The 26,589-nt window shown below is 41.7% G+C and overlaps 1 protein-coding gene across 2 annotated transcripts in view; it reads left to right on the forward strand.

Moving 5' to 3' along the window:
- The window catches only part of CPQ (carboxypeptidase Q), a 696,853-nt gene that overhangs the window by 239,906 nt on the left and 430,358 nt on the right, over positions 1-26,589 (forward strand). For both annotated transcript variants that reach the window (XM_077493073.1, XM_077493074.1), the window contains exon 4: positions 25,796-26,003. In XM_077493073.1, coding sequence (XP_077349199.1) covers positions 25,796-26,003 — 208 coding nt within the window. The remainder of the gene's footprint in view (positions 1-25,795; positions 26,004-26,589) is intronic.

The following is a 26,589-nucleotide window of genomic DNA, read 5'->3' on the forward strand; positions in this document are numbered from 1 at the left end:
GGGGGTGGAAAGTGCTAAGGGGTGGGTGGGGGCAGAGAGTGCAGGGGGTGGGGGCGCAGAATGCAGGGGGTGGGGGTGGAGAGTGCTACTAGGGGGTGGGGTCTGGAGAGTGCAGGGGGTGGGGAATGATAGGGGGTGGGGTCCGGAGAGTGCAGGGGGGTGGGAGTGGAGAGTGCAGGGGGGTGGGGGTGGAGAGTGCAGGGGGGTGGGGGTGGAGAGTGCAGGGGGTGGGGCCGGAGAGTGCTAGGATGTGGGGGTGGAGAGTGCAGGGGTGTGGGGGTGGAGAGTGCAGGGGGGTGGGGTTGGAGAGTGCTAGGGTGTGTGGCGGAGAGTGCAGGGGGTGGGGTCCGGAGAGTGCAGGGGGTGGGGTCCGGAGAGTGCAGGGGGTGGGGTCCGGAGAGTGCAGGGGGGGTGGGGGTGGAGAGTGCAGGGGGGGTGGGGGTGGAGAGTGCAGGGGGGTGAGGGTGGAGAGTGCAGGGGTGGGGGCGGAGAGTGCAGGGGGTGGGGGTGAAGAGTGTGGGGTGGGGGCGGAGAGTGCAGGGGGGTGGAGGGTGCTAGGGGGTGTGGCGGACAGTGCAGGGGGGGTGGAGGGTGCTAGGAGGTGTGGCAGAGAGTGCAGGGGGTGAGGGCTGAGAGTGCAGGGGCGTAGAGTGCTGGGGGCCAGAAAGAATTGGGAAAGGTGGAGAGCACAGGAGGGGTGGGGGCTGGAGCAGAAAGAATTGGAGTGGAGAGCAGGGGGTACTGGCGAAATGGGGCGGAGTCAGGAAGGACAAGGAGGGGCTGCAGAGCAGGAGGGGTGGAGCCAGGGAGCACAAGGAGGGGCTGGAGAGCAGGAGGGGCGGAGCCAAGGAGCACAAGGAGGGGCTGGAGAGCAGGATGGGCGGAGTCAGGGAGCACACGGAGGGGCTAGACTCGCTGGAGAGTAGGAGGGGCGGAGTCAGGGAGAACATGGAGGGGCTAGACTCCGCTGGAGAGTAGGAGGGGCGGAGCCAGGGAGAACACGGAGGGGCCGTGCAGCACGGGGATGGAGAAAAAGTTAGATAGGAGGAGCGGTGAGGAGACTGCACATGGTAAAATAGATTTTTCCATATTCCTCCATGCAGCCGCTTAATGATCATTTCTCCTCCTCTCCGCTGAATGTCTGCAGGAGGGATATGGAAAAATCAATTCCACTATGTGCAGTCTCCCCACCGCTCCTCCTATTCAGGCACACAAGCAGGCTGCACGGACACTCACCTTCTCTCCGGTCGGCCAGGAAGCAGAGCTCCTTCCTCTTCTTCATAATCATGGGGCAGCTCAGCTGGATAGCTTCAGCGACCCCCACACTGCTGAACCAATTAGGGGGCAGGTGCGGAGGAGAGGTCTGGAGAGCGGCACAGGCTGAAGGAGCTGCGGGTCCCACATGGACATGCCGCCCACATACCTTGGAGCCCGCCCGGTGCTGTAATCCAGCTGCTGCCGCCACCTAGAGGCCACTGTCCCGCTCTCCACACTTGCTGCCATCGGACGCTCCGTGACATCAGCGTTTGATCACAGGCAAATTAGGCGGCCCGCGAGGCCCCTGCGAGTGCGGGGCCTTAGGCGCTTGCCTAATTTGCCTAATTAAAGAGCCGCCTCTGAAGAAGCCCATTCGTCAGGAGCAATCATGAGGGGGTGGCCATGAATCGGTGGCCTCCCCCTCAGCACGGATCACTCTTGGATTGAAGCCGACAGCCACAGGCAATGGGGGGGCCCAGTCTGATGTGTACCATCTGCAGACTAAATATACAAATGTATTAAGCATTAGATGTGGGTAATGTTGATGTATATCACTTCTAAGGTCACTTATAGGGGTTCTAATCTTCCATTGGCTTAAGTGATCTTATAACACTTAAATGGAAAATCATCTATGTATATTCCTGAGTTTATTATTTAGAAACACTGTATATTATTTTGACTTTTCAGCTTAAATCCAGTTTTTCCTAATACAAATGGAAGTTTTCATTGAAATCTTTTCCTCCCTTTAACTCAAATTTATAAAACTTGTGTTAATTGACATCAGATGAACATATTTATATGTATTATATTTAGTTGTGTGCCTGTAAAAGCAATAAAAAAGTAAAATTAAATCAAAATAAGTGCTTAGATATGCTACTTTATTAGCCATTTGAGGGTAGAGATTAACGGTTTGTGAATGTTCTAAAATCCACTATGCCAATGATGAGGTTCAGGGTGTCTAAATATGCAGCTGTAAAATGTCCTACAGTAAGTTTATGTCAATACAATGAACTTAGAGCTGCTTCTACATACAAAATCGCATTTGGTAAACTATATACACCCCGCCCACTGGGTGTCTTCAGGAGCTCGGGGAGACTGTGACTGGCTCACTCTTTTATTCTATACTCCTACTACACCCAATCACTCCTACTCCTCTCTACTATATCACTTCCTTTTACTTCTTGTGATGTCACTTCCTGTTTACGGCCGGAAGTGGGGTGGACGCTATGTTGGTACACCCTATCTACTTAGAACGTAGCTTCTCAATACTTTATTCTCCATTTTGCTCCACCCTTCTAATTTAAATGCTTTCCCTCTGATTAATGTAATTTCCTATGTCGCGATGTAACCAATACCACATCGGCATCAGTTCCATCTGTCATCTTATCTACTCCAGTGTTATCTGCAACATATTGTGTCCCCATTTACCCATAAAAATATAATTTTTAAAATGAATAAACTTAGTTGCTCACTATAAGATTATTAAAAATCATTCTTTCATATGCTATTATATCTATTTCACAGCTTCTTTACTATATCTGTTCTATATTTTATGCATATTTGGTCCCTATCCCCACTTCATTTAAACAAACAATATGAACATCATTAAATTTAATAAGCAATATACAGTAAACATCTTTTAAAATTTGTAATAAAATAATTTACATCCAGTTCTACATTTAACCCTGATGGTACCATTATATGTAGCTCATATATCCATTTTGTCTTGTTTTTTTTAAATGGCCTTTTTCATATTGGTGCCCTGCCAGTGTCTCTCTACTCTGTTCCAAAAAAGTGTAAAAATATAATCAGCGCAGTATTGGAAAAACTTAGTTTTATATATTTATATATAATATAGCAAACAATACAATGCAAATTGATTTTTCAATAACCTTCAGCTAGGCATATTGTGATTGCTACCAACACCTATTGGAGTGTATCCACATGTGACTCTCAAGTGAAATACAAATTAACAAAACTAGTGAAGCACAACCAATATAAAACGCATTCACTATATGATCAAAAGCCCCGATAATGTGAAAATTCCATAGAACTCTGCAATCGGAGATAAAATTGCAAAGGATAGATACCATGCCTTTTTGATTCATACTGTTGGTGAGTGGGGAATACAGGCGAGGAGCATGGAGTGGCACCTTGGATATTCATAAGGATTAATCAACACTTACACTTTGTACTGATGGACTAATAATTTAAGTTGAATAGCACTGGCACTTATGTTATATATATATATATATATGTATGTATAATATAGCAAATGCGATTTTGTATGTTGAAGCAGCACTAGATTCATTTTTATTGGCAGTTTTTGAGGTCAGGTGACCTTTCACTATAGCAGCAGCTCATATTTTATCACTTGATTTTTTATGAACTAACATGTTTAGTGAAAACACACAATACACAGCCATAGCGCGGGTATACCAACAACTTAACTGGTAAGAATTTATAACCTAAAATATTTCCCTGTAGAGTTCACCTGTCATTTTCCTATTTGAACCTGGACACTCTAGTAATATCTTTACAATTTTACAATATTCTGGAGTGCTAAATGTTGACAATGTCTTAGTCTTAAAGCGGACCTACACTCCATCTGCCAAACAAAAAAAAATCTCTATTCAAATTCAGTTTTATTATTCAAAGCATACTCCCCCATCCATCCATGTCTCCATGGCTTGTTTTTTTGAGAAATGACTTTGAAAAACACCCCCTAGCATTTGTTGCCATGGCCATCTTGAAAGTTACCCTTCTTTGCTGTTTGGTGAAACTTTGTGATTGGCACAGGAAATTAATTCTCTCTAATGGAGCCCTGGATGGCAGTAAAAACATGACTAAGAAAAAAGGTTTGGGTGGACATATACTTTAGTCCCATCTTCCAAACCTTTGAAAGAGTGCAACATTTAGGTCTGCTGTTTTACCTCTCAAAGCAGAACTTCTTTCTCTCAGTCAACACTGAGTATGTTTAATCCTTCTGCTTCTAGTATTAATAAAAAGATAGGAAAGTATATTATACAGTATCTTACAAAAGTGAGTACACCCCTCACATTTTTGTAAATGTTTTATTATATCTTTTCATGTGACAACACTGAAGAAATTACACTTTGCTACAGTGTAAAGTAGTGAGTGTTTAGTTGGAAAACAGTGTAAATTTGCTGTCCCTTCAAAATAACTCAACACACGGCCATTAATGTCTAAACCACTGGCAGCAAAAGTGAGTACACCCCTAGGTGAAAAAATTCCAAATTGGGCTCAGTGTCAATATTTTGTGTGGCCACCATTATTTTCCAGCACTGCCCTAACCCTCATGGACATGGAGTTCACCAGAAATTCACAGGTTGCCACTGGATTCCTCTTTAACTGCTCCATGACTGCACAGAGCTAGTGGATGTTAGAGAGCTTGCTCTAATCCACCCTCCGTTTTGAGGAGGCCCCACAGATGAAGGGAGGGTATCATGTTCTGCTTTAGTATGTCACAGTACATGTTGCCATTCATGGTTCTCTCAATAAACTGTAGCTCCTCAGTGCCAGCAGCACTCATGCAGCCCCAGACCATGACACTCCCACTACCATGCTTGACTATCGGCAAGACACACTTGTCTTTGTACTCCTCACCTGATTGCCGCCACACGCTTAACACCATCTGAACCAAATAAGTTTATCTTGGTCTCATCAGACCACAGGACATAGTTCCAGATATCCATGTCTTTAGTCTGCTTGTCTTCAGTAAACAGTTTGCAGGCTTTCTTGTGCATCATCTTTAGAAGAGTCTTCCTTTTGGGACGACAGCTATGCAGACCAATTTGATGCAGTGTGTGGTGTATGGTCTGAGCACTGACTCCCCCGCCCTTTCAACCTCTGCAGCAATGCTGGCAACACTCATATGTCTATATCCCTAAGACAACCTCTGGATAGGATACACTCAACTTCTTTGGTCGACCATGGCGAGGCATGTTCTGAGTGGGACCCGTCCTGTTAAACTGTTGTATGGTCTTGGTCACGTGCTGCAGCTCAGTTTAAGAGTCTTGGCAACCTTCTTAAAGCCTAGGCCATCTTTATGTAGAGCAACAATTCTTTTTTTTTCAGTTCCTCAGAGAGTTCTTTGTCATGGGGTGTCATGAGGAACTACCAGTATTAGAGTGTGAGAGCGATAACACCAAATTTAACACACTTGCTCTCCATTCACACCTGAGACCTTGTAACACTGTGTCACATGACACCGGGGAGGGAAAATTGCTAATTTAGCCCAATTTGTACATTTTCACTTAGGGGTGTACTCACTTTTGTTGCCAGTGGCTTAGACATTAATGGCTGTGTGTTGAGTTATTTTGAAGGGACAGCAAATTTACACTGATATACAAGCTGTACACTCACTACATTGTAGCAGTGTCATATCTTTAGTGTTGTCACATGAAAAGATATAATAAAATATTTACAAAAATGTGAGTGGTGTACTCACTTTTGTGAGATACTGTATTCAGTTACTTTCTAGTTTCCCTGCCTAGGCAAATGATGTCCTAAATCCTATGAGTCTTCAGGAGTGGAGCTTTCCCAGCTAAGCACACCCTCCTACATGTCTCAGCTAAGGGCAGATGGATTCCAGGAAGTAAATGCTACATGAATCATCTGCCCTTACTCAACATGGCCACACTCAGAAATGCTAGGGGGTGTTTTTTACAGAGATTTCTCAGCAAAATAAAGCACATGAATGGATTGGCAAGCTCGCTTTGAATATTAAAAATAAATTAAATAGCATTTAAAAAAAAAAAAGCTGGGGGACAAGGGGACTTTATATGAAATGCAACACTCAGGGTTGGCTGAGACATTAATTATAGTATAAATAATGTTCTGAGGTGACAAAAATGGGCATAAAGCAATAATTCATTGAGTATTTAATTGAAATCAATCGGTAAAATATACAATAATACAATAATATCTCACAGGTAAAAAATAAAAAATTGTAATTGGGATTACATGTAATCCCAATTACAATTTTTTTTATTTTTTACCTGTTTTCTATCATTACATCATATTACTACAGGTAAGAGGGCTAGGATCATAGGTGTTGCTCCCTCTTTCCTGTATCAATTGATTTTAAACCATTATTAACTTTTTGCATATAATTCATTGTAGATATTCCCAACCAGCTGCTCCTGATGAGTGGATATAAGTCCACGAAACGCGTCGAGCTTTTACCCCTGCTGCTACATCACAGTATCCATAGTTTATACCATGGGCTCTATTAAAGGGCGGAGACATTGATTTATTTACTATTTATTTATATTTTTTTATTACAATATGTGCATCATGGTCGTGTCGATTCTGGGTGTACTGCTGCTATTTATTTTTACCTTGTGATATATTATTTATTATGTTATTATACTCATTATTATTATTTTTACTATTATGATATATTGTATGATATAAAATTATACTGTGAGATATTATACTAATTATTTTCTATTTATTATGTTATTAATCTAATTAATTACATACTAATATATTGTATTTGTATCAATTATCTCTTCTTGTATATTTTACCGATTGATTTAAATTAAATACTCGAATTATTGCTTTATGCCCATTTTTGTCACCTCAGAACATTATTTATACTATAATTAATGTCTCAGCCAACCCTGAGTGTTTTATTTCATATAAAGTCCCCTTGTCCCCCAGCTTTTTTTTTTCCCCCCTTGTGCATTTATAGATTAGGGATGGAGACCTTTGTGCGGGATGTCCAAAGTCTCATATAAAGTCCCACCTTTATTCTTCTTTTATTTCAAATAGCATTTTTGGTTTATAGTACTTGCATGCAGTGAAGTTCCCTTTTTAAGGCTCGTGTTTATTAGCTTTTGTTTACGTGAAGGTTTTGCATTGCCATACAATGGAATGGGACATTGGAATGCAAAACCAGATTAAAGCAGGTTATATGCAGGTCCAGGGCACCTGTGAATGATTTCAAAAGCATTTAAAACTGACATCGTCCGCACACATTCAAAGCCCATTTTTGCCAAAGCTCCTAAACTCAACTCCATAAAAGCCTATGTGTTCATGTACAGATAGGCTTTTAACAGAGTTTAGGAGCTGCTACAGTTAGGTGAGGTTCAACCTCCCTCAACCTCCCTTTCCTGAACACAGAATAATAGCATTCAGGAACACCCAAAATGCAGCAAAATGGCAGCGATTTTGCCACATTGTGCATTTTCCTGCAGTTGCGGTAAATGACAGCCAAGTGTACAAGCATTCTTGTACCTAGAACCAAGCCATTTTCTACTTGAAAGAGGTACATACCTTTTTTAATTCTTAATCCATGTTTGGCAATGTTTCCCTACAAACATGCAGCGAACGTTTCTTTTGAGTAACATAAATTTTTAAATTGTCATCACAGATGAAGAAAAGAACAGTTGTAGGTAAAATGACAGATTAATAAACCTAATTATACCAAACATATTGCCATCATTGTAGATTTGCAGTAACTGTTTCCTAAACTCCCCAGGATTCCTCTCCTTAGTGTTATATCCTCTAGTTTATTTTGCTAAAATAACACATTTTAGATACGAGGTATCAGATGCAAAGTGACAGCTCGGCAGTCTATTTTGTCTCGGTTTTCATGCCGTCCTACTGCTTGTCTTTAGAAAAAAAATTGTGTGTCAACACCAGGCTCAGCAGAAAATATGTCTGAAGTGTTAATGGTAATGTCTTCAAGTAAACATTTCTGCTTTTGATGCAAAGAAAACAGTTTCATCCTCGTTCTTAGTTACTGTAAAAATTATGGAAAAAATATTACCAGATGGCTCATTAAATTATTCTGGAAGATCTTGAGATTGCAGATCTTACAGATGATATTGGTAGCAGCCGTCTGGCACCTACAGAACAGTAAATTGCAGCAAATTGTGTAAGGGATTTAAAGAGGTTATACAACAAGAGGGGGGAACATCAAATAAACATAGAACGCAATGCAATTTTACACAATACTGCACAATACTATTCATAACTGCAATCTTCCCATTAGCGTTATATGTACATTTGACATAGTTTATGTGCATTATGTACCTGTAAGAGCCTTCTTTGCGTAAACCTCCAATTGGCCTAAAACTGCTGCTGGATGCTGTCACCGTAGATGTGATGTCAGCAGCTCCAGCAGACTCGGTTGTCTTTTAAAGCGGAACTAAACCCCCAGAAATACTTGCCTCCACCTTCTAGCGGTGTGGCTGTTGTATCCCTCACAGGCTGCTGTCATCTTATCCTTGGCCACTTCCAGGTGCCGGGTTTTTTTATTTTTTTTTATTTTATTTTTTTTATTTCAATGATTTTTATTGAAAGTAGCAAATTACATTTACATGTTCATTAAATACTCAGCAATGACAATACAAATGTGTAGTAATAATGAACCAACAAACTGTGAGACGGCAAAAAATTATGAGAATAGGGAGAACAAAAGAGAAGAAGAAAAAGAAAGAGAAAAAAAAAAGAGAAAGGTTGTCTACCCGTACATCATCGATATACACAATATGTACTCATGAATTCAGATCAGAAGTAGAATATTGATTAAGAGCAAATATAAAGAAAGCGTAAGTATCCTAAATTTATTAATAAATGTCTATCAGTGAGAATTATATTTAACCCAGTTTTCCCATTGCTTATCAAATGTTGGACCCCTCATAGCGTTGAACGCAATGAGGCGTTCAAATGTGTAGTTCCTATGCACCATCTTAGTCACATCAGAGAGTTTTAGCACTGTATCAGTTTTCCAGTAACGCAGTATCAAGGCTCTGGTTTCCAATAAAATATGACTGACCATTGGTCTATATTTTGTAGGGAAGTTTTCCATCCCAATATGTAATAATGCCAGTTGCGGGGATGGGGAGCATTGATTCTCTGTGAGAGAGGAAATAAGTTTGAACACCTGGTTCCAGAGGCTTCTGACGTTGGGGCAGTTCCAGAACATGTGTAGCAAATTGCCTACCCCCCCGCATTTTCTCCAGCACTGTGGAGACGCACCTAAGTAGAATTTAGACAATCTTAAAGGGGTATATTGCCACCTATTCAGAATTTTTAAAGTCATTTCCCAGTGTTTGATACAATGTGTGGACGAGTGTATGGATCTAAAGGCCGACCTCCACTGAAGATCAGAGAGGTCCACCTGTAGGTCCTTTTCCCAACTGGACATGGCTGTAGTTCGTTTGAAAATAAGTTTGTCCTGCAATTGATTGTAACAGAACGAAATGCCTTTAGAACCTTCATCCTGCCCGGAGTAAAAGCGCCATAATGATCTTGGGACATGGATGTCCGGGTATGGAAGTAAGTGAAGGAAATTAATAATGCGTAAACAGGTGTACAATTCTGCATATGGTAGATTGTGGTGTGCAGCTAATTGATCTACTGTTCTAGGTCTGTTACCTGAGTAGATATCCGATGGAGACCTTATACCATAACCCATGAGAGATTTAACCGATAACATAGGTATTTTCTTTTCAAGAATGGTCATAGGGATTTGTAATGAAAGTTTTTGGGTATCTTCTCGTTTAAGATTATAAAAGGCTCTCCACGCTAACATAGAGGCCTTCATAGGTGGAGAAAGGTGAGTCAAGTTCCATGAAGACCAGCTATCACTCAACAACATTAGTTTCAGGTCAGTAGTAGGCGATAGCGCTTCTTCTATATCCACCCATATTGTTGGTTCTGAAGAACCTATCCAATGTTTGAGAGAGTCTAGTCTAACTGCCATTAAGTAGTCATGCAGGTCTACCATGCCTGCACCTCCCACCTTTTTGTGAGCAAGTAGATTGCGTGAACATCGAGCTCTTTGTCCTTTCCATATAAACTTCCAGCACATGTTGGATAGCTGAGTAAGGAAGTATGCAGGGATATGGACTGGGAGGGAACGGAATACATACAAAATTTGTGGTAATATTAGCATTTTGTATGCGGAAATTCTCCCCATCCAAGAGACTTTCTTCTGGGAAAGCTCTCCAAGTTGTTTTTCAAGTTTTGGGATTAGTTGGGACATGTTAGTTTTAACTAAGTTGGCTACAGAACTATTTAGCGTAATGCCTAAATATTCTATACCTGTATTGCTCCATGTATAAGGTAGTAGTGATTCTAGCTTAGCCTTGATCTTGGAATCGACCCCCAGGTCTAAAATCAGGGATTTATTAAAGTTAACTTTGTAGTAAGAAGCCTCACCAAATTTTGTTAGAACCTGATGTGCTTGAGGTAGTGATTGTAGTGGGTTGGTTAGGAGTAAAATCACATCGTCTGCGAAAAGGTTTATGGAGTGTTTACTATTGCCAAATTGGAAACCAGTAATAAGCGGGTGCGAGCGTATAGTTTCGGCCAGTGGTTCTATCATGAGGTTAAAGATAGTGGGGGATAAGGGACACCCCTGCCTTGTACCATTAGTTATATGGAATGTTTTAGACAAAAAAAACAGCTGTTTGTACCTGTGCAGAGGGACATGAGTAGAGTGCTAATATGGCAGAAAAGATATGGCCTGAGAAACCAAACTTAGATAAGACCGATACCATATATTGCCAATGTACCCTGTCGAACGCCTTCTCTGCGTCAATTGATAACAGCAGAGAAGGCGTTCTGGACAGGCCAGCCGAACTAATAACATTTATGATTCTCCTGGTAGCATCAGAAGTCTGCCTCCCCTTCACAAATCCCATTTGGTTGCGCTTAATTAATGTAGGTATGACATTGATCAATCTCCTAGCTAATAATTTGGCGTATACTTTTATATCGGAATTTAACAATGAAATCAGCCTAAAATGCGCCGGAGTTGTGGGATCTTTCCCCAGTTTGGGAAGTGTGACAATATGGGCTCTCAGCATCTCTTGCGGAAAAGCTGCAGTGGTAGTGGCTTTGTGAAACACCTGTTGTAGATGTGGTGTAAGGTCTGCTTGGAAAAGTTTGAGATATTCATTGGAAAAGCCATCTGGCCCTGGAGATTTACCATTGGGAACGCTAGCTATGGTTTGTTCAATTTCCGTGGTGGTGATATCCATATTAAGGTCTTCTAATTGTTGATTAGAGAGGGATGGGAGCTTTAAATGTTTGAGAAAAGATTGGATATTATCCATGGATGGTTGGGGCGTATCTAGGTCATCCTTGAGGTTATACAATGAGCTATAGTAGTCAGCAAATTGATTTGCAATGTCTAGAGGGTTGAACAGTTTCTGCTGCGTCGCGGATTCATATAAGAACGGAATTTTGGTCTTCAGTCGTGCGGCTTTAAGTCTGTTTGCTAAATATTTGCCTGCCCTGTTTGCATTGGAATAGTGATTGAGACGTAGGCGTCGTAGGTGTCTATCGTATTGCTGTGCCAGATGTTCTCGTAGGGTTTCTCTTAGTCGGACAAGTTTTTTGGTCAAATCTTGTGTTGGGGTTTGTTTGTTTAGATTCTCCAAGTCGTGAATCTCAGATAGTAGGTTGTTCAGGGTCTGTGTGTGTGTTTTTTTTTTTTGTTGTGCGCCTAACTGAATAAGGACCCCTCTAATGTATGCTTTGTGTGAGTTCCAAAGAGTGTAAGGGTCAGAGACTGAGTGTTGGTTGTCTATAAAAAAGTTTCTAATGTGCTGGGTTATAGTGCGGTTAGTGTCCGGATCTTGTAACAGACATACATTGCAGCGCCAAATGGGAGGTGAAGAGGAGACAGACCCTTCTGAAATGGCAATATAGATTGCCGCATGATCAGACCATGTAATATCAAGTATTTTAGTTTCTACAACTCGTTGTAAATACCATTTGTCCGTCAGGAATAGGTCTATTCGTGAGTAGGATCTATGTCTATGAGAAAAAAAGGTGTAGTCCTTTTCATTTGCGTGGTAACACCTCCACGCATCGAATAGCCCTTCGGATTGTATAAGAGGTTGTAGTGATGGTGAACCCTTAGATCTCTTGGCAGTTGTGTCCATATGTAGGTCAGGTACAGAATTGAAGTCACCGCAGATAAGAAGATTATCATATAGCATAGGTGCTGCTTTCTTTAGAACCGTTTTGAAAAAACTAAGTTGGCGGTAGTTAGGAGCGTACAATGCAATTAGCGTATATGGTTTGGAGTTAATGTCACCAGTCACAATTATATATCTACCTTTTTCATCCAGAAGTGTTCCACGGAGTTGAAAGGAAACAGAGTTGCTGATTGCCATAAGTACTCCGCCTGCCTTACGTTCAGGAGTGCAGGCTAGAAAAACATGAGGGTAATTTTTGTTAGAACAGTAGGGAGTCTTGTCTTTTTGAAAGTGGGTTTCCTGTACGCAGAGGATGTCTGCTCTGTGTCTTTTGGCCTCAGCCCACAGGGAAAATCTTTTTACGGGGTGATTTAAACCCTTGGCATTAATAGATAGGCAGTGAAGTACCATAGAGCAAATATAGAGTGTTTGAGTGCGTGAAGCAGGTACTCACCATTGCTAGAGGTGCATAGGCCATGATGCCACTGTAAATGAAAGGCGGGAAATTGGGCCTTATTCCTTCTGTGAAAAAAACCTTCAGATTTCCAGACTCACTGCATATATCGAGAGTAGAGAACAAAATGGTGAAATAACTAGACAAGAAAAACAAGAAAATAACAATAGAAAAAAAGAAAATATTTAAAACAGCACGCTTAAGAAAAGGATCCATAAATGATCCATGTGCAGATATAACTGCTATGAAGCACTAAGGAGGGCTGAGGAGCACTCAAGAGACAGCTCCAGCCCCCGGAGAACTACATTAGGAATTACTTTCAGTAGATCTGGGGACTCCACCTTTGGGATTCCTAGGAGATCGTTTGTGGGTGACTAATTGCCATTCTTCAGGAATGTGTTGCAGGTTACTGGTAGGTGAGCGGGATGAAGAGGGGTCTGGTAAGATGTTCCATTTCCTCAGAGCCTCAATCCCCTCTTCTAGTGTCGAGATTATGACAGCGACCCCATTATGAGTGATGACCAGAGTCGCCGGGTACTTCCATTTGTGTGGAATGGCGTGGTTTCTCAGGGCCTTGGTAATGGTCGCAAGATTTCTGCGCCGTTGTAGTGTGTGTCTAGACAGGTCGGGTAGCATCCGCACATCAGCATATTGAGGGGGCAATGCGTCTGGATTGCGAGAGGCAAGCATCAACCTTTCTTTCACATGGTAGAAATGAACTCTCAAGAGAACACCCCTGGGAGTTTCAACAGGGAGAAATGAAGGCTTAGGCAGCCTATGTATTCTGTCTACTATTAGGTCCTGGGCTGTTAGTTCCGGAACCAACGTAGAGAACATAGCTTGGGCAAACTGTAGTAATTGAGTAGGTGGAACGGATTCAGGAATACCTCTCAGTTTAATGTTGTTTCTCCTGGATCGGTCCTCAATATCTGCGAGTTTGTCTTTCAGCCATTTAATGTCATCCCCGTGGGCCTCGTGAGCCTCCACCATGACATTATATGATGAAGCATATGTGCCCAGCTGCTGTTCCACTCTATCCACTCTGATACCCAAGGATTGTACTGATTTTTGACAGTCAGCTATTTCCTTCACTAGGTCAGCTTGTAGGGACGCCCTGAGAGACAAGAGCATGTCTTTTAGAGTGGATTCTGAGATTGGGGCATCTGTAGTGGGAAAGTCAGTGATTGGGTCCCTTGCCTGTGGACCTTGCATTGCTGTGTGAGGTTGCGGCCTGCTTACCTCCATTTGAACCTCGGGCTGGCTTAGCGGCCTATCCGGGGAGGACCTCCGCACTCTGGCTTTCGCTGGGCTGCGCGTGGACGGCGACTGATTACTCGATGAGGCTCCGCTATGCAGACAGGTCTGGTCTGAGGAGATCCTTTGGTCCGGATTGCGTAGGTTAGAAACCTCGGCCGACTGGCGCGCACGGAAGCCGTCGCCATGTTGGTTAGGCCTGAGGTAAAGTACGCGTCCAGCTTGTGCGGATGCACCACGATTTTGTGTCTTTTGCCCATCCCGCTGTATAGGCTCGTGTCCGGGCTACTTGGCAGTGTCGATGGGTATCGTTTTCGGTACCGGTGGAGTCGGATGGAAGTCGATTTCTCCCGCGGACGAGCGGAGCTCTCACGCTACACGTCCTGCATGGAGCTCGGTCGCCACACCCCCTCCCAGGTGCCGGGTTTTTGACCTCTTGATTGGCCAGTGGGGAAATGATGAAAACCCAGGTGTGTACATGGCAGTCAGTCATGCTGGCACAGCTGGAGTGTGCCAGGAATGCACAGCTCAGTGTACATTCAGTAGAAGACTGCGAACAGGCAGGTGTTATTGCAGAAGAGACAGAGGATGTCTCTTCTGCAATAGAGTTGTCTGTTAGCAGTTTTTTTTTACTTGTATAGCAGTTGTTCCCAACCTTCTCTGTGACCCACACCACAGAGAAATCTTTGATTAATGTTCTCATTCCTGACAAAAGTAGTATCGCATATAGCCAGTAACTCTATTTGTTTTCAAAAGAACAAGCACTCTTGCAGATGTATTCGCTACAGGGATGAGACAAACCATGCTTAAAATTATCCGTTTTTATTTTGAAACACCTGAGTATCTTATTTTTTTAAACAAAATGTTAAATTGGAGTTCTACCTTTAAAGGAAAACTTTACTTTTAGTGCAGTTATTCCTTAATTCCCCCACCACCTGAGTTTAGCCTGCCTTGTAAGATACTTACATTCTTCCCCATTCCAATAAACTTCACTACGTGGCTTTGCCTGGCATTGTACAGCCTTTCTGGAAGAAAATCTTGCCATGTCCTCTTCTTAGTTTGCCTTATTTATTCTTATGGATAAGCTATGCTCCACTTGACAGCTTAAGGGCACCATAAGTCAGGGATGTTTTCATTGCAAACTGTACGGAACTTTGCAGGGCTGAACAGGGCGTAAGAGTAAAGTAACTATATTACCAGGAGGGTGGGTGTTCAATTAAAGGACAATTATACTAAAGTTCAGTTGTGCTTTAATGAGCTTTAGGCATACTGTAGGTAAATGGAACGCACTGGTGGAGTTTGACAAATGTGATGTTATCATGGAGTACGTCGCGTAGTAAACATAGGAAGCATCACACTATTTTGGTATTAAACAGATTGAAAAGGACTGAACTGAAATCCAACAAATGGATAGTCTTACTTTGGCCATGAAAGATTAGAAGGAGTAATATTGGCAGACTTGGATGCCATATTTCTAAAGATCAGACACCCTAGGCCTCCCAATAGAAAGTAGGGCCATACCCGATTTCGCCCAGGACATGGCTTGCTGAAGTCCTGAAGCAGAGGGGTAGAGATGCCCCTCCTATTTTTTCCCTCTTCTTCTCCCTAGGTTTGTAGTTTTTGTACTAAACTTTAAAAAGATATTCGAGAAGCAGTGGTCACTAGTTGGCTTATCGCTTCTGAAGTTGCCCTGTACAGGTTATGGGATTTATAGTGCTGGATAAGCAATATCAGCCCCTGTGGCTTTCTTGCTTTGCGAATAAAATGCTGAAAAGTTTGATTTATTTGGTACTTCATTATAATATGCACATTTACCATTGTGTACAACTGCTTTTCTTAAATAATTAAGAAAAATTAAAGGACTGGACCCAATGCCAATTCTAGTAATTTGTAAATTCTTGAAAAAAAAGAGTATACATTTAAAAACTAAGACTCTACTGTGAGTGACATCAAGATAGTGGAAATCCGCGTTCAGTCCATACCCCGTTGGTATGAAGCCCCAAATACAATATAAACATGTTGCTTTACTTTAAGCATTTTGTGTTGAAATTGAATGCAGAAAGTATAGTTTTAGTTACGTATTTGTAATTAAACAAAAATACAAATATTTTACACCAGTATAGCTATAATTCTGAATGCATAAATGTTATCTATTATGAATCCTTACCTCCCTTCAAGCACACTTTGATAAATAATAAGCTACAGCAATCTGTGAACACGTTTCTTTCATTGTTCTGATTGCATTAAGCTTTGATAAAGTTGAATTCTGATTGGTTGTCTTGCACATCATTGCTCTGTGAATTGGATTATAAACTGTTGGGAATAATTTTTTTTTTTTTAATAATCATCATTTTGATTTGTATTTATAACAACGACAAATCATTAGCTTCTGTAATGTTTTGTGCAATTTTGGTATTTGCCTCAAGCCAGCGCAGGGATCTCCAAACTACGCCCCCCCAGCTTTTGCAGAACTATATGTCCCATGAGGCATTGTAAAACTCTGACATTCACACGCATGACTAGACATGATGGGAATTGTAGTTCCTGAACAACTGGGGGACCATAGTTTGGAGACCTCTGATGCTAGAGGAATACTGAACAGTGTAAAATATATTAAAAAATGTATGCCTGTGTTTAACTCTTAAAGCTGAACTCCAGGCAAAAAGAAAATACATATATGAAATGCAGGGGGCAGTTTTACCTGACTAAGGGTTTGTATTTCTGTCCATCTAGTCCTGACATTTGGATTTGATTTACTAAAAGGATAGAGCATTTTCACTTTGCTTCATGTTCAAAGGACATTTTCACTCAGGTCAGTGAATGTGGTAATACCCAATCACAAATTGCACATGATTGAAGTCAACAGAGCATCCCCTCATTCCCTAAGCCAATGGAATTTATCTTTTAAAGTAAAAATTGACTTTGTGACAGGAAAAGCCTATATTTCTTTAGTATAGGGGTGTCAAATGTGATTTCCTTGCCTTGCCTGATTAGCAATATGGTTGCCCTCAAAGGGCCATCACCACCCCCCCCCCCCGCTGAACCGCATCAAACGGTGGGAGGATCTTAAAGGGGTAATGCATACCAGGTGTGCATTATGTGCAGAGTCCAGGGGTGCCCTATGCAAAGATATAGAGTTCAGGGGTGTTTTGTGTTCAGAGTGAAGGGATCAGGAGTGTGCTACATACAGAGTGCAGAATTTAGGGGTGTGCTACGCACAGTGTGCAGGGTTCAACTCTTTCACAGGATGTCCACATCTCACCTCTACCCCTCCTAGGTTCTGACCTCTGCACAGATCTTCCTCTACCACCCCACCAAAAAACCTTCCCTTCATCTCGCCTACTTAGCCCGGCTCTAGTACCCCTCCGCAGTGTAGGCAGCTCCACCTCTCCCTCTCTTACTTACAGGGAGATGATTGGTCAGATCACAATGCAACTTACAAGATGGTGCCGCATCGCACACTACACCTGCATCCTCCTTGTCTCTGCGGTGAGTGCAGGACAGGCAGGGAGCTGTGAGTGCCACCAAGAGGAAAGCTGTCCTTGTGTGACACTGGTGAGCGGGGAGAATCCCGGATGGTGCGAGGGCCACATGAAATGGCCTGGTTGGCCAGATTCAGCCTGTGGGCATTGTTTGACACATCTTGTGCTTTAGTACATTAAGTCCATTGTCTCCAAGCAGGGAAGATTGGAATTGGTGGATTACTAGACGTGGGAGAGGTAAGATTACATATAATGCCAGGTATGCAAGTCAGACTCTCAGCCTAGACTCAGCCCGCTTATGTGGAAAATAGCATTTTGTGGTAGAGTGAGATTTTCATAACTTCCATCAAATGGCTTGATGAGAACAATACCTGACAAGTGACATATCCTCTTGAAATACAGTTTTCTATTTATCATCAAATTTCAAGAATACTAGTAGTATGAAAGTTGGAAATTACATATCTGCATCTTTCCAGCCCAAGTAATGAGTTACATGAAATGTTTTATCTAAGTATTTAAAAGTTTTATCGGGATCAATGATCACAAACATCCAGAACTTCTCTGTGTATTGATCAGTATTGGAGTTCTGAAGTTCCATTTTCCAGCTGCTATCACTTTAACTCTAGAGTAGAGATTCTTCACCTGGCAGCATCTGGTGAATTGCAGCTGACAGCCCCATCTTTTTCTCAACACAGCAAAGCCATCATAGAAACACAAAGGCCTGTTACCATATGTTCTGATCTCTCACAGCAGCGCAGAGACATGTGGATTAAAGATATTTATCAGAAAGCTGTAACTTACTCTTTGGAGACCTGAGCATAATGTATCCTTATTCATATATTATCCACTTAATGTTTGAAAATGTAGTGACATGGACTAAGTCTTATGGTTCTTTTATATGTTCAGTTATTTAATATATATACAGTATCTCACAAAAGTGAGTACACCCCTCACATTTTTGTAAACATTTTATTATATCTTTTCATGTGACAACACTGAAGAAATTACACTTTGTATAACAGTGTAAACTTGCTGTCCCCTCAAAATAACTCAACACACAGCCATTAATGTCTAAACAGCTGTAAAGTGAAAATGTCCATATTGGGTCCAAAGTGTCAATATTTTGTGAGGCCACCATTATTTTCCAGGACTGCCTTAACCCTATTGGGCATGGAGTTTACCAGAGCTTCACAAGTTGCCACTGGAGTCCTCTTCCACTCCTTCATGATGACATCACGGAGCTGGTGGATGTTAGAGACCTTGCGCTCCTCCACGTTCCGTTTGAAGGTGCACCATAGATGCTTAATAGGGTTTAGATCTGGAAACATGCTTGGCCAGTCCATCACCTTTAGCAAGGCAGTGATCGTCTTGAAGGTGTTTTTGGGGTCATTGTCATGTTGGAATACTGCCCTGCGACCCAGTCTCTGAAGGGAGGGGATCATGCTCAGCTTCAGTATGTCGCAGTTCATGGTTCCCTCAATGAACTGTAGCTCCCCAGTGACGGCAGCACTCCTGGAACCCCAGACCATGACACTCCCACCACCATGCTTGACTGTAGGCAAGACACACTTGTTTTTGTATTCCTCACCTGGTGGACGCTACACACGCTTGACACCATCTGAACCAATTCAGTTTGTTGGTCTCATCAGAACACAGGACATAGTTCCAGTATTCAATGTCCTTAGTCTGCTTGTCTTCAGCAAACTGTTTGCGGGCTTTCTTGTGCATCATCTTTAGAAGAGGCTTCCTTCTGGGATATAATCCCTGAAGACCAATTTGATGCAGTGTGTGGCGTATGGTCTGAGCACTGACAGGCTGACCCCTTCAACCTCTGCAGCAATGCTGGCAGCACTCATATGTCTATTTCCCAAAGACAACCTCTGGATATGACGTTTAGCATGTGCACTCAACTTCTTTGGTCGACCAAGGCGACCTGTCCTCTTAAACCGCTGTATGGTCTTGGCCACCGTGCTGCAGCTCAGTTTCAGGTTCTTGGCAATCTTCTTATAGCCTAGGCCATCTTCATGTAGAGCAACAATTATTTTTTTCAGATTCTCAGAGCGTTCTTTGCCATGAGGTGTCATGTTGAACTTCCAGTGACCAGTATGAGAGAGAACACCAAATTGAACACACCTGCTCCTCATTCACACCTGAGAACTTGTAACACTAACGAGTCATATGACACCGGGGAGGAAAAATGGCTAATTGGGCCCAATTTTGCACATTTTCACTTAGGGGTGTACTCCGTTTTGTTGCCAGTTGTTTAGACATTAATGGCTGTGTTGAGTTATTTTGTGAGGACAGCAAATTTACACTGTTATACAAGCTGTACACCATGGTTCACCATCCACAAGACCATCTAGGTGACTCTGTCACAGATTGATGTCTGCTTTCCTCGATGCTGTGATAGGACCAATGTCAGACTCTTGAATGAGCACTATATACTTTGTAATACTGTTTGTAAAATAATTGATACTAATGTTAAATATTTTTGTAACTTCAACTATACGGATGCATGGGAAACAGCCCTGAAGAAGCAGTAACTCTAACTGTGAAACGCTTCAGCTGCTCTACACACCCAAGCATCTGTTCAATCTTCTTAGTATGAGTACTAATTTTGGTCATTTGTTTCATGACTAAATATTGTTTTAATCTGTATATCTTTTGCTACTGTCAGTAGCAGATCCTTTAAGTCCTGTATGTTGCGAGATGGAGCCTCCATGAATTGGACTTGTTTTTCTAGCACATCCACGTACCTTAAACTCCTTGTTGTGTTCCTCAAACCATTCTTTAACTATTTTTGCGGTTTGGCAGGGCTCATTATCCTGCTGAAAGAGGACACTTTCATTAGGCAATACCGTCTATTTGGTCAGAAACAATGTTTAAGTAAGATGGTATTTATTAAGTAACATCCACATGAATGGCAAGACCAAAGGTTTCTCAGCAGCCCAAAGCATCACACTGCCTCCACCAGCTTGCCCACTTTGCATATTGCATCCTGGATCCATCTCTTCCCCTGGTAAGAAATGCAAGATTCATCAGACCCGGCCACCACCTTCTTTTGCTTATTGGTCCAGTTCTGATGCTCATGTGCCCACTGTAGGCACTTTTGCCTATGGACACAAGTCAGCATAGTCACCCTAAGCAGACTACAAGTGGCCTTACGGACACAACCATTGCAAAGACAAGGTCCAATGTTGTCAACATAGGGAAGCGGTCTAGAGCAGCCTTTTTCAACCAGGGTGCCTGCTGGGTTTTTCAGGGGTGCCTTGGCAAAATGCCTAACAATTGTCATAATGGGGTTGATTTACTAAACCTGGAGAGTGCAAAATCTGGTGCAGCTGTGCATGGTAGACAATCAGATTCTAACTTCAGCTTGTTCAATTAAGCTTAGACAAACAAAAACCTGGAAGCTGATTGGTTTCTATGCAGAGCTAAACCTGATTTTGCACTCTCTAGCTGTAGTAAATCATCCCCAATTTGTCCAAAAATGATCAACAAGCCAGTGTTTGGATCAAGCCTGCCCTTATGGTACTCAAAGCCACAGGCTTATATTGTGCTGCATTACATCTTTGTGCCTGATGCCCAAAGTTGTAATACAAAGTCAGCCAATTACATCATCGTTTGCTAAGGGGGAAGTCGGGCGCCTGCACAGCATCCTTATTTGCCCCTTACCTGACTCTCTCTCTCTCTCTATCTCTCTCTCTCTCTGCACAAAGACAGGAAGTAGCTGAAAGTGGCTAGAGGAGATCAACAGTAGATGATGGGAAAAAGGTGGCACCAGTATTTCAGGAAAAAAATTACTTTGCAATTGTTTATTATACTTAGTTCTTTCACAAACTACAAGTTATCCAGTTAGAGCTTAAATCTAATTTAAAGAGGGGCTTCACTGGTTTTAAAAATGTAAACAACACCATTGTTGCCTAGGCACATATTGAGAAAACACGTACACGTTTCCTCCCACCCCCCAAAAAAAAAAAAAAAAAATTGGGGCAATTTGCACACATTTCCACATGTTGCGCAAAAGAAGCTCCTTCACCTTTTTGGGGCGACAAGCCTCGTGCAGCCTTTTTTTCACGCACAGTTGGCTGTGATTTCTGCGATTCTTTGTCATGCAAAAGTTGTGGTTAAATCGCACTGTATTTGGGTTGCCATTAAGAATGAATGGCACCCAAATGCGGGTTGCACACTTTGCATGTTAGCACAATTTGGAATTCCAAATCACTAGGTGTGAATAGGGCCTCAGAGGAGGGTGAGTGGTACTTTAATTTTTTGGTGAAGGTCCTCTTTAAGATCAGATGAAATCCTTCATTAGTAAATGGTGCTTAATGTACCAGTTTTCTTTTTATAATTATATAATTACTTTACCAGCACACAGCCGGCTTCAGAGCTGACTGGCAGGTTAGGGACATTTCGAGGCTTTGCAATTTTTCAATTAATTTCTGTTAATGGGATATTATTTTGCACAGACACATTGTAGTTATTAGCACAGTCAGAATACTTCTAGAGTAAACTATAATGAAATTTTCTGAGGGTTATGCCTGCATTCAATTAACTTTTTAAATATCAAGTCATAAAAGTGTCTCTACTGTTTTTTTTTTTTTTTTTTTCACAAAGTCCAATTTTGTGTGGATTCATAGCCTCTTGGATGAATGCTTTTATACTGATTCCTTTCTTGGCTCCTAAATAGATTAATTTAGAATTTTTGCTGTTGAAGTAATTGTCCCCAAAAGAGTGCAGGAATATATAGTTGGCTATTAACATTACAGCAGTATAATTGTAAATTTTACTGCAAATGAGAAGCCTGTTTTATTTATCTACTAGCGTCTAGACAGGCCCTGGCCTACACTTCTTGTCCAGTACATGTTGGACTTTAATCTTTGACCTTTTTCCTATTTTTGGTATAATGCAGGACTGGATCTTATGTGACTCATGTGAAAGGGGCTCTTAGGCCTTTGACTATCCTGTAGAATGGTTTTATAAAAAAAAACATTTCTGAATATTCGAAGATGTTCATATTGACAATTTAGCTTGTTTTATTCTTGTATGTTGTTGAAGGAACCTGAGCCGTTAGTTGGGCAAATCTGCTTGGGTTTGATTTGTGGGTTCATATGGCAAACACAATTATAATTTGCCACTAAATTATAATTACCTTCTGCTTCATTCTGTTTTTCAACAGTGTGGAAGCGAATACCCCCAACATCCATCCTAGATGGTCTACTAGGACTTGTAAGGGGGAGGGGTTGCTGTGGATTTCCCCCTAAAACTACATACCAGACTTGATAGCATTTAATGCGTATTTTAAGGGGAACGCAAATACATCCATACTAGATCTTTGGAGGGGAGGTCTAGAATAAGTGCATGAATTTTGAGGGTGTTTTTTTTATTTTTTATGCACAGTGGTAGCGCATGCACTCTTGAGCAGGGTGTTACATTTAGTATGACTTCCTGCAGCAAGTGGAGCAAGTATGACTTCCTGCAGCAATCTCCTTGGCAGGCAGATGAACAGGTTATTCAGTTTGTCCATTAGACTGTTAGGTTGACCTTACACTGTGCAAATTTCGATACACTTTGTGGGTGGTGCAGTCAGCTACAACCCAATATCCTTTGAATGAAAGGAAGCAGGTGGAAATTTTTCAATTGAACAGGGCCTGTATCCATTCAGATACATCAGAATATAATAGCCTAGCAGGGAGATTCATCCATTAGCACTGTATGGTGTAGGTTGAAGAATTTGTTGGATTTTGTTTTTCATTCGTCCTGCAGGTGAATAAAAAAGATCTATCAGTGTATGGTAAGCCATAGTAAAAATCTGGGTGTGGTCTAATCTTGTTGGGAAAACACAACGATTACTTTTACTTTTTCACAATCAATTGCCTCTTTTCTATTACACACAGCATCTTTGCTGTTCCTCCGCTCCAGTGTGCATTCACAGAAGCCTTTGTATCTTGTGAATGAGTCACCTAATACAAAGCACTTTGTAATTAGGCAGAAGGAGGGGAGGGGCAGGCACAACGGCTGCATGCTACTCTGCAATCTCAGAAGTTGAGACTTGAGGGTTCAACAGAGTGCTGAAAGCATAGCGACAGTTATGCCCACAGCCTTCAGAAACAAATTTAAACTAAAGAGATAAGTCCACAAGGTTGCATACACATCGTTGGAATTAACCTCTGGTAATCCAACACATTGTGCAAAGTAGCTGAATTCCTTGAGTTCAGCTTTAAAATGAAAGTATTATGTGTGTATTGCACATAAAACAAAGAATTTTATGTACATGTATATTGCTTAGAGGTCATTAGAATTTCATGACTTCTAGTTATTCTTTAGGACTGTAATCAAATACAATGGAACAGTTGTGGTGTCTCCTTATAACTCAGTGCTCTGGTGGTAACACTTTGTTACTGTGTTAATAAATGTTTATAAAAGAAAAATTCTGCATGTGTGTGTCATGTGACACGCTCACTAGGTATTTACCCCTGTTCATCTGATCTTGGTGTCTTTGTGTGCCCCAAGAGGCACAGATGCAGCATCCAGTTTTGCTGCTTTGAGCCTGTCAAAGTCTGTGACAGGCTAAAATATGCAGTGGCTGGATCCTGGACCAAATGGGTCCTGTGCATTCAGGGATGTATGCCCAGAATGTGTAAAACCTGCATTCTTTGCATATGTCCCTGAATGCTACGTTGCTAAACATACCACTCGGTATAGTGTCCAGTCTTTTCCAGTTGCACCATCGTATAGAATTCAAAGACTTCGGCAGGCTGCAAGCAGCTGGGCTGGGCGCTGTAACTGTGCCACCTGGGCATGAAAACACTGGGTTGGATGCCCAGGGGCTAAATGTGGTCTAAAGCATCAGTTTATAAAATGTATAAACCTAAAAAAAACTAATAAAATTCACTCTAAATGCAGTTTGCTGTTAAAAGCACCTTTCAGAGACTTATCTGTGAGCTTACATAATAAAGCATAGATCATGTCCAGGAATGTTCAGTAGCATTCAATTATCAATCATCCTTCATTGTTTTGGTTACAATTCAAAATCTGATTGGATGCCTCCATTGAATCTCTTACAAAATGGTTAGCCAAGCTGTAGTACATCTAGTATGCTGAATTAAGAGAGTTCAACAATTAGCTTTACTGTATAATGAAGGTAATTTTATACATAAAACACTGTATTATTATTATTATTATTATTATTATTATACAAGAGTTTTCTATAGTGCCAACCGTTTGCAGACAACCTTACAATATAAAGGGAGATGGTACAGTAAAAATACAATTCAATAGAATGGTGTCAGGAGGGCACTGCTCCTGAGAGCTTAAACTGTAACAGGGAGGGGCAATTGGAACAAAAAGTAATAACTGTGAGGGAGGAGATGATGGGATAAATAAAAGATTTAGGGGTTAGCTGAAGGCAGGATAGGCTTCTTTGAAGAGATGAGTTTTCAGGGATTGTTTAAAAGTGGCCAGAGTAGGAGAAAGTCGGAAGCGATTGGGGTACAACATTCCAGAGGATAGGAGAGGCTCTGGAGAAGTCCTGGAGACAAGGGAGCTAGAGAATGGGAGATCTTGGGAGGTGCGGAGAGAATAGTTTGGGTGATATTTTGAGACATGATTGGTTATGTAGCTTGAGGCAGAGTTGTGAATGACTTTGGAAGTTGTTCGTATTTTGGATTTTATTTGCTGGGCAATAGAAAGTCAGTGGAGGGATTGGCAGAGATGGATGGTGGATAAATCTGGCAGCAGCATTCATGATAGACTGACGGGGGGATAACCTATGGCGAGTTAGGCCTATGAGGAGAGAGTTACAATACTCAAGGCGAGAGATTAACAAGGGAATGATCGAGTTGCTTAGTGGTTTCATCAGTTAACAAGGGCCATATTTTGGAGATGTTATGGAGGTGAAGTCCACAATATTTGGACAACGATTAGATTTGAGGATAAATGGACAGATCAGAGTCCAGGGCTACACGTAGCACCCTGGCATGAGGGAAAGGACTGATGGTTGTATTATTGCCAGGAGAGGGGGCATGGATCGGGGAATATTATGAGCTCTGTTTTTAGAAAGATTGAGTTTGAGGAAGTGGCGTGGCATCCTTACTGATATGTCAGTTAATAAGTTAGTAATGTGAGGGGAAACTGAAGGAGTGAGGTGGGGAGTAGAGATACATTTTTGGGTGTCATCAGCATAGAGATGGCATGGAAGGTATGGGAGTTTATCAAGTGACCAAGGGTAGGGGGATAGATGGAGAAGAGAAGGGCTCCAAGGAAAGAACCTTGGTTCTGTACTATTAGTATACTGTTTATTGAAAATGTTTCTGCTCTAATTTTCTGTCTTTTTTTTTTTTTTTTTTTTTTTTTTTTTTTTGGGGGGGTACATCTTACAGTCCTCACACAGGATGGCAAGATTACCAGAATGGCGTTCCCAAGATCCCCACAGCATGTATTACAGTAGAAGATGCTGAACTGATGGCTCGATTGGTGTCACGCGGTGTCAAAATAGTGGTACAACTGAAAATGGAAGCTGTCCAGCATCCTGATGCTGATTCCTTTAATACAGTGGCAGAGATTGTTGGGAGTAAATATCCAGAACAGGTATGTGATACAGAGGAAAATGGTGTTGGGTCATGCCAATCAAAATTCGCAAGCACCATGTTACTATAACTGGTACACACTAAAAACAGATCTGGTAAAAAAAAAAATTATAATTCACCTCGCTTCCTGTTATGACCTCTTTAAACTGAACATACCCTACCATAAAATGTTTAGAAGTTACCAACTGTGTTGAATCACAAGTACCCTGTTGAGGCTACACCTGTTACTCCTTGCATTGATTGCTTTGTTGTGTTGAAGCCTAGTCCCTGGCCTAGTCCCTGGCGGGAAAACCCACCTGTTACTGAAGTCTAGATGAAGCCCCCCCTATCTGCAAGGTGCTTGCAACACAGAATTGTTGTTACCTTAGAAGTATTTAGGACCAGATCGAATTCACTTTAAAATGCAATACATTAATCACATTTTCAAAGAAAATCTGGAAGCTGTGTACAAAAAATGATAGGCAGACGAGAGATTTAATCACAGTGTTGCCTGTTGGCTCCCTGAAGCTGATTTTTTCCCCCTTTCTGACCTACAATGCCTTGTTTTGCAATCTAGAGACTGTGAGGTTGTCCTTTTATGTGCAAGC

The sequence above is a fragment of the Lithobates pipiens genome, unplaced genomic scaffold, assembly GCF_037356315.1.
Source record: "Lithobates pipiens isolate NorthernLeopardFrog02 unplaced genomic scaffold, aLitPip1_a1.2 Scaffold_19, whole genome shotgun sequence".
Lineage (NCBI taxonomy): Eukaryota > Metazoa > Chordata > Amphibia > Anura > Ranidae > Lithobates > Lithobates pipiens.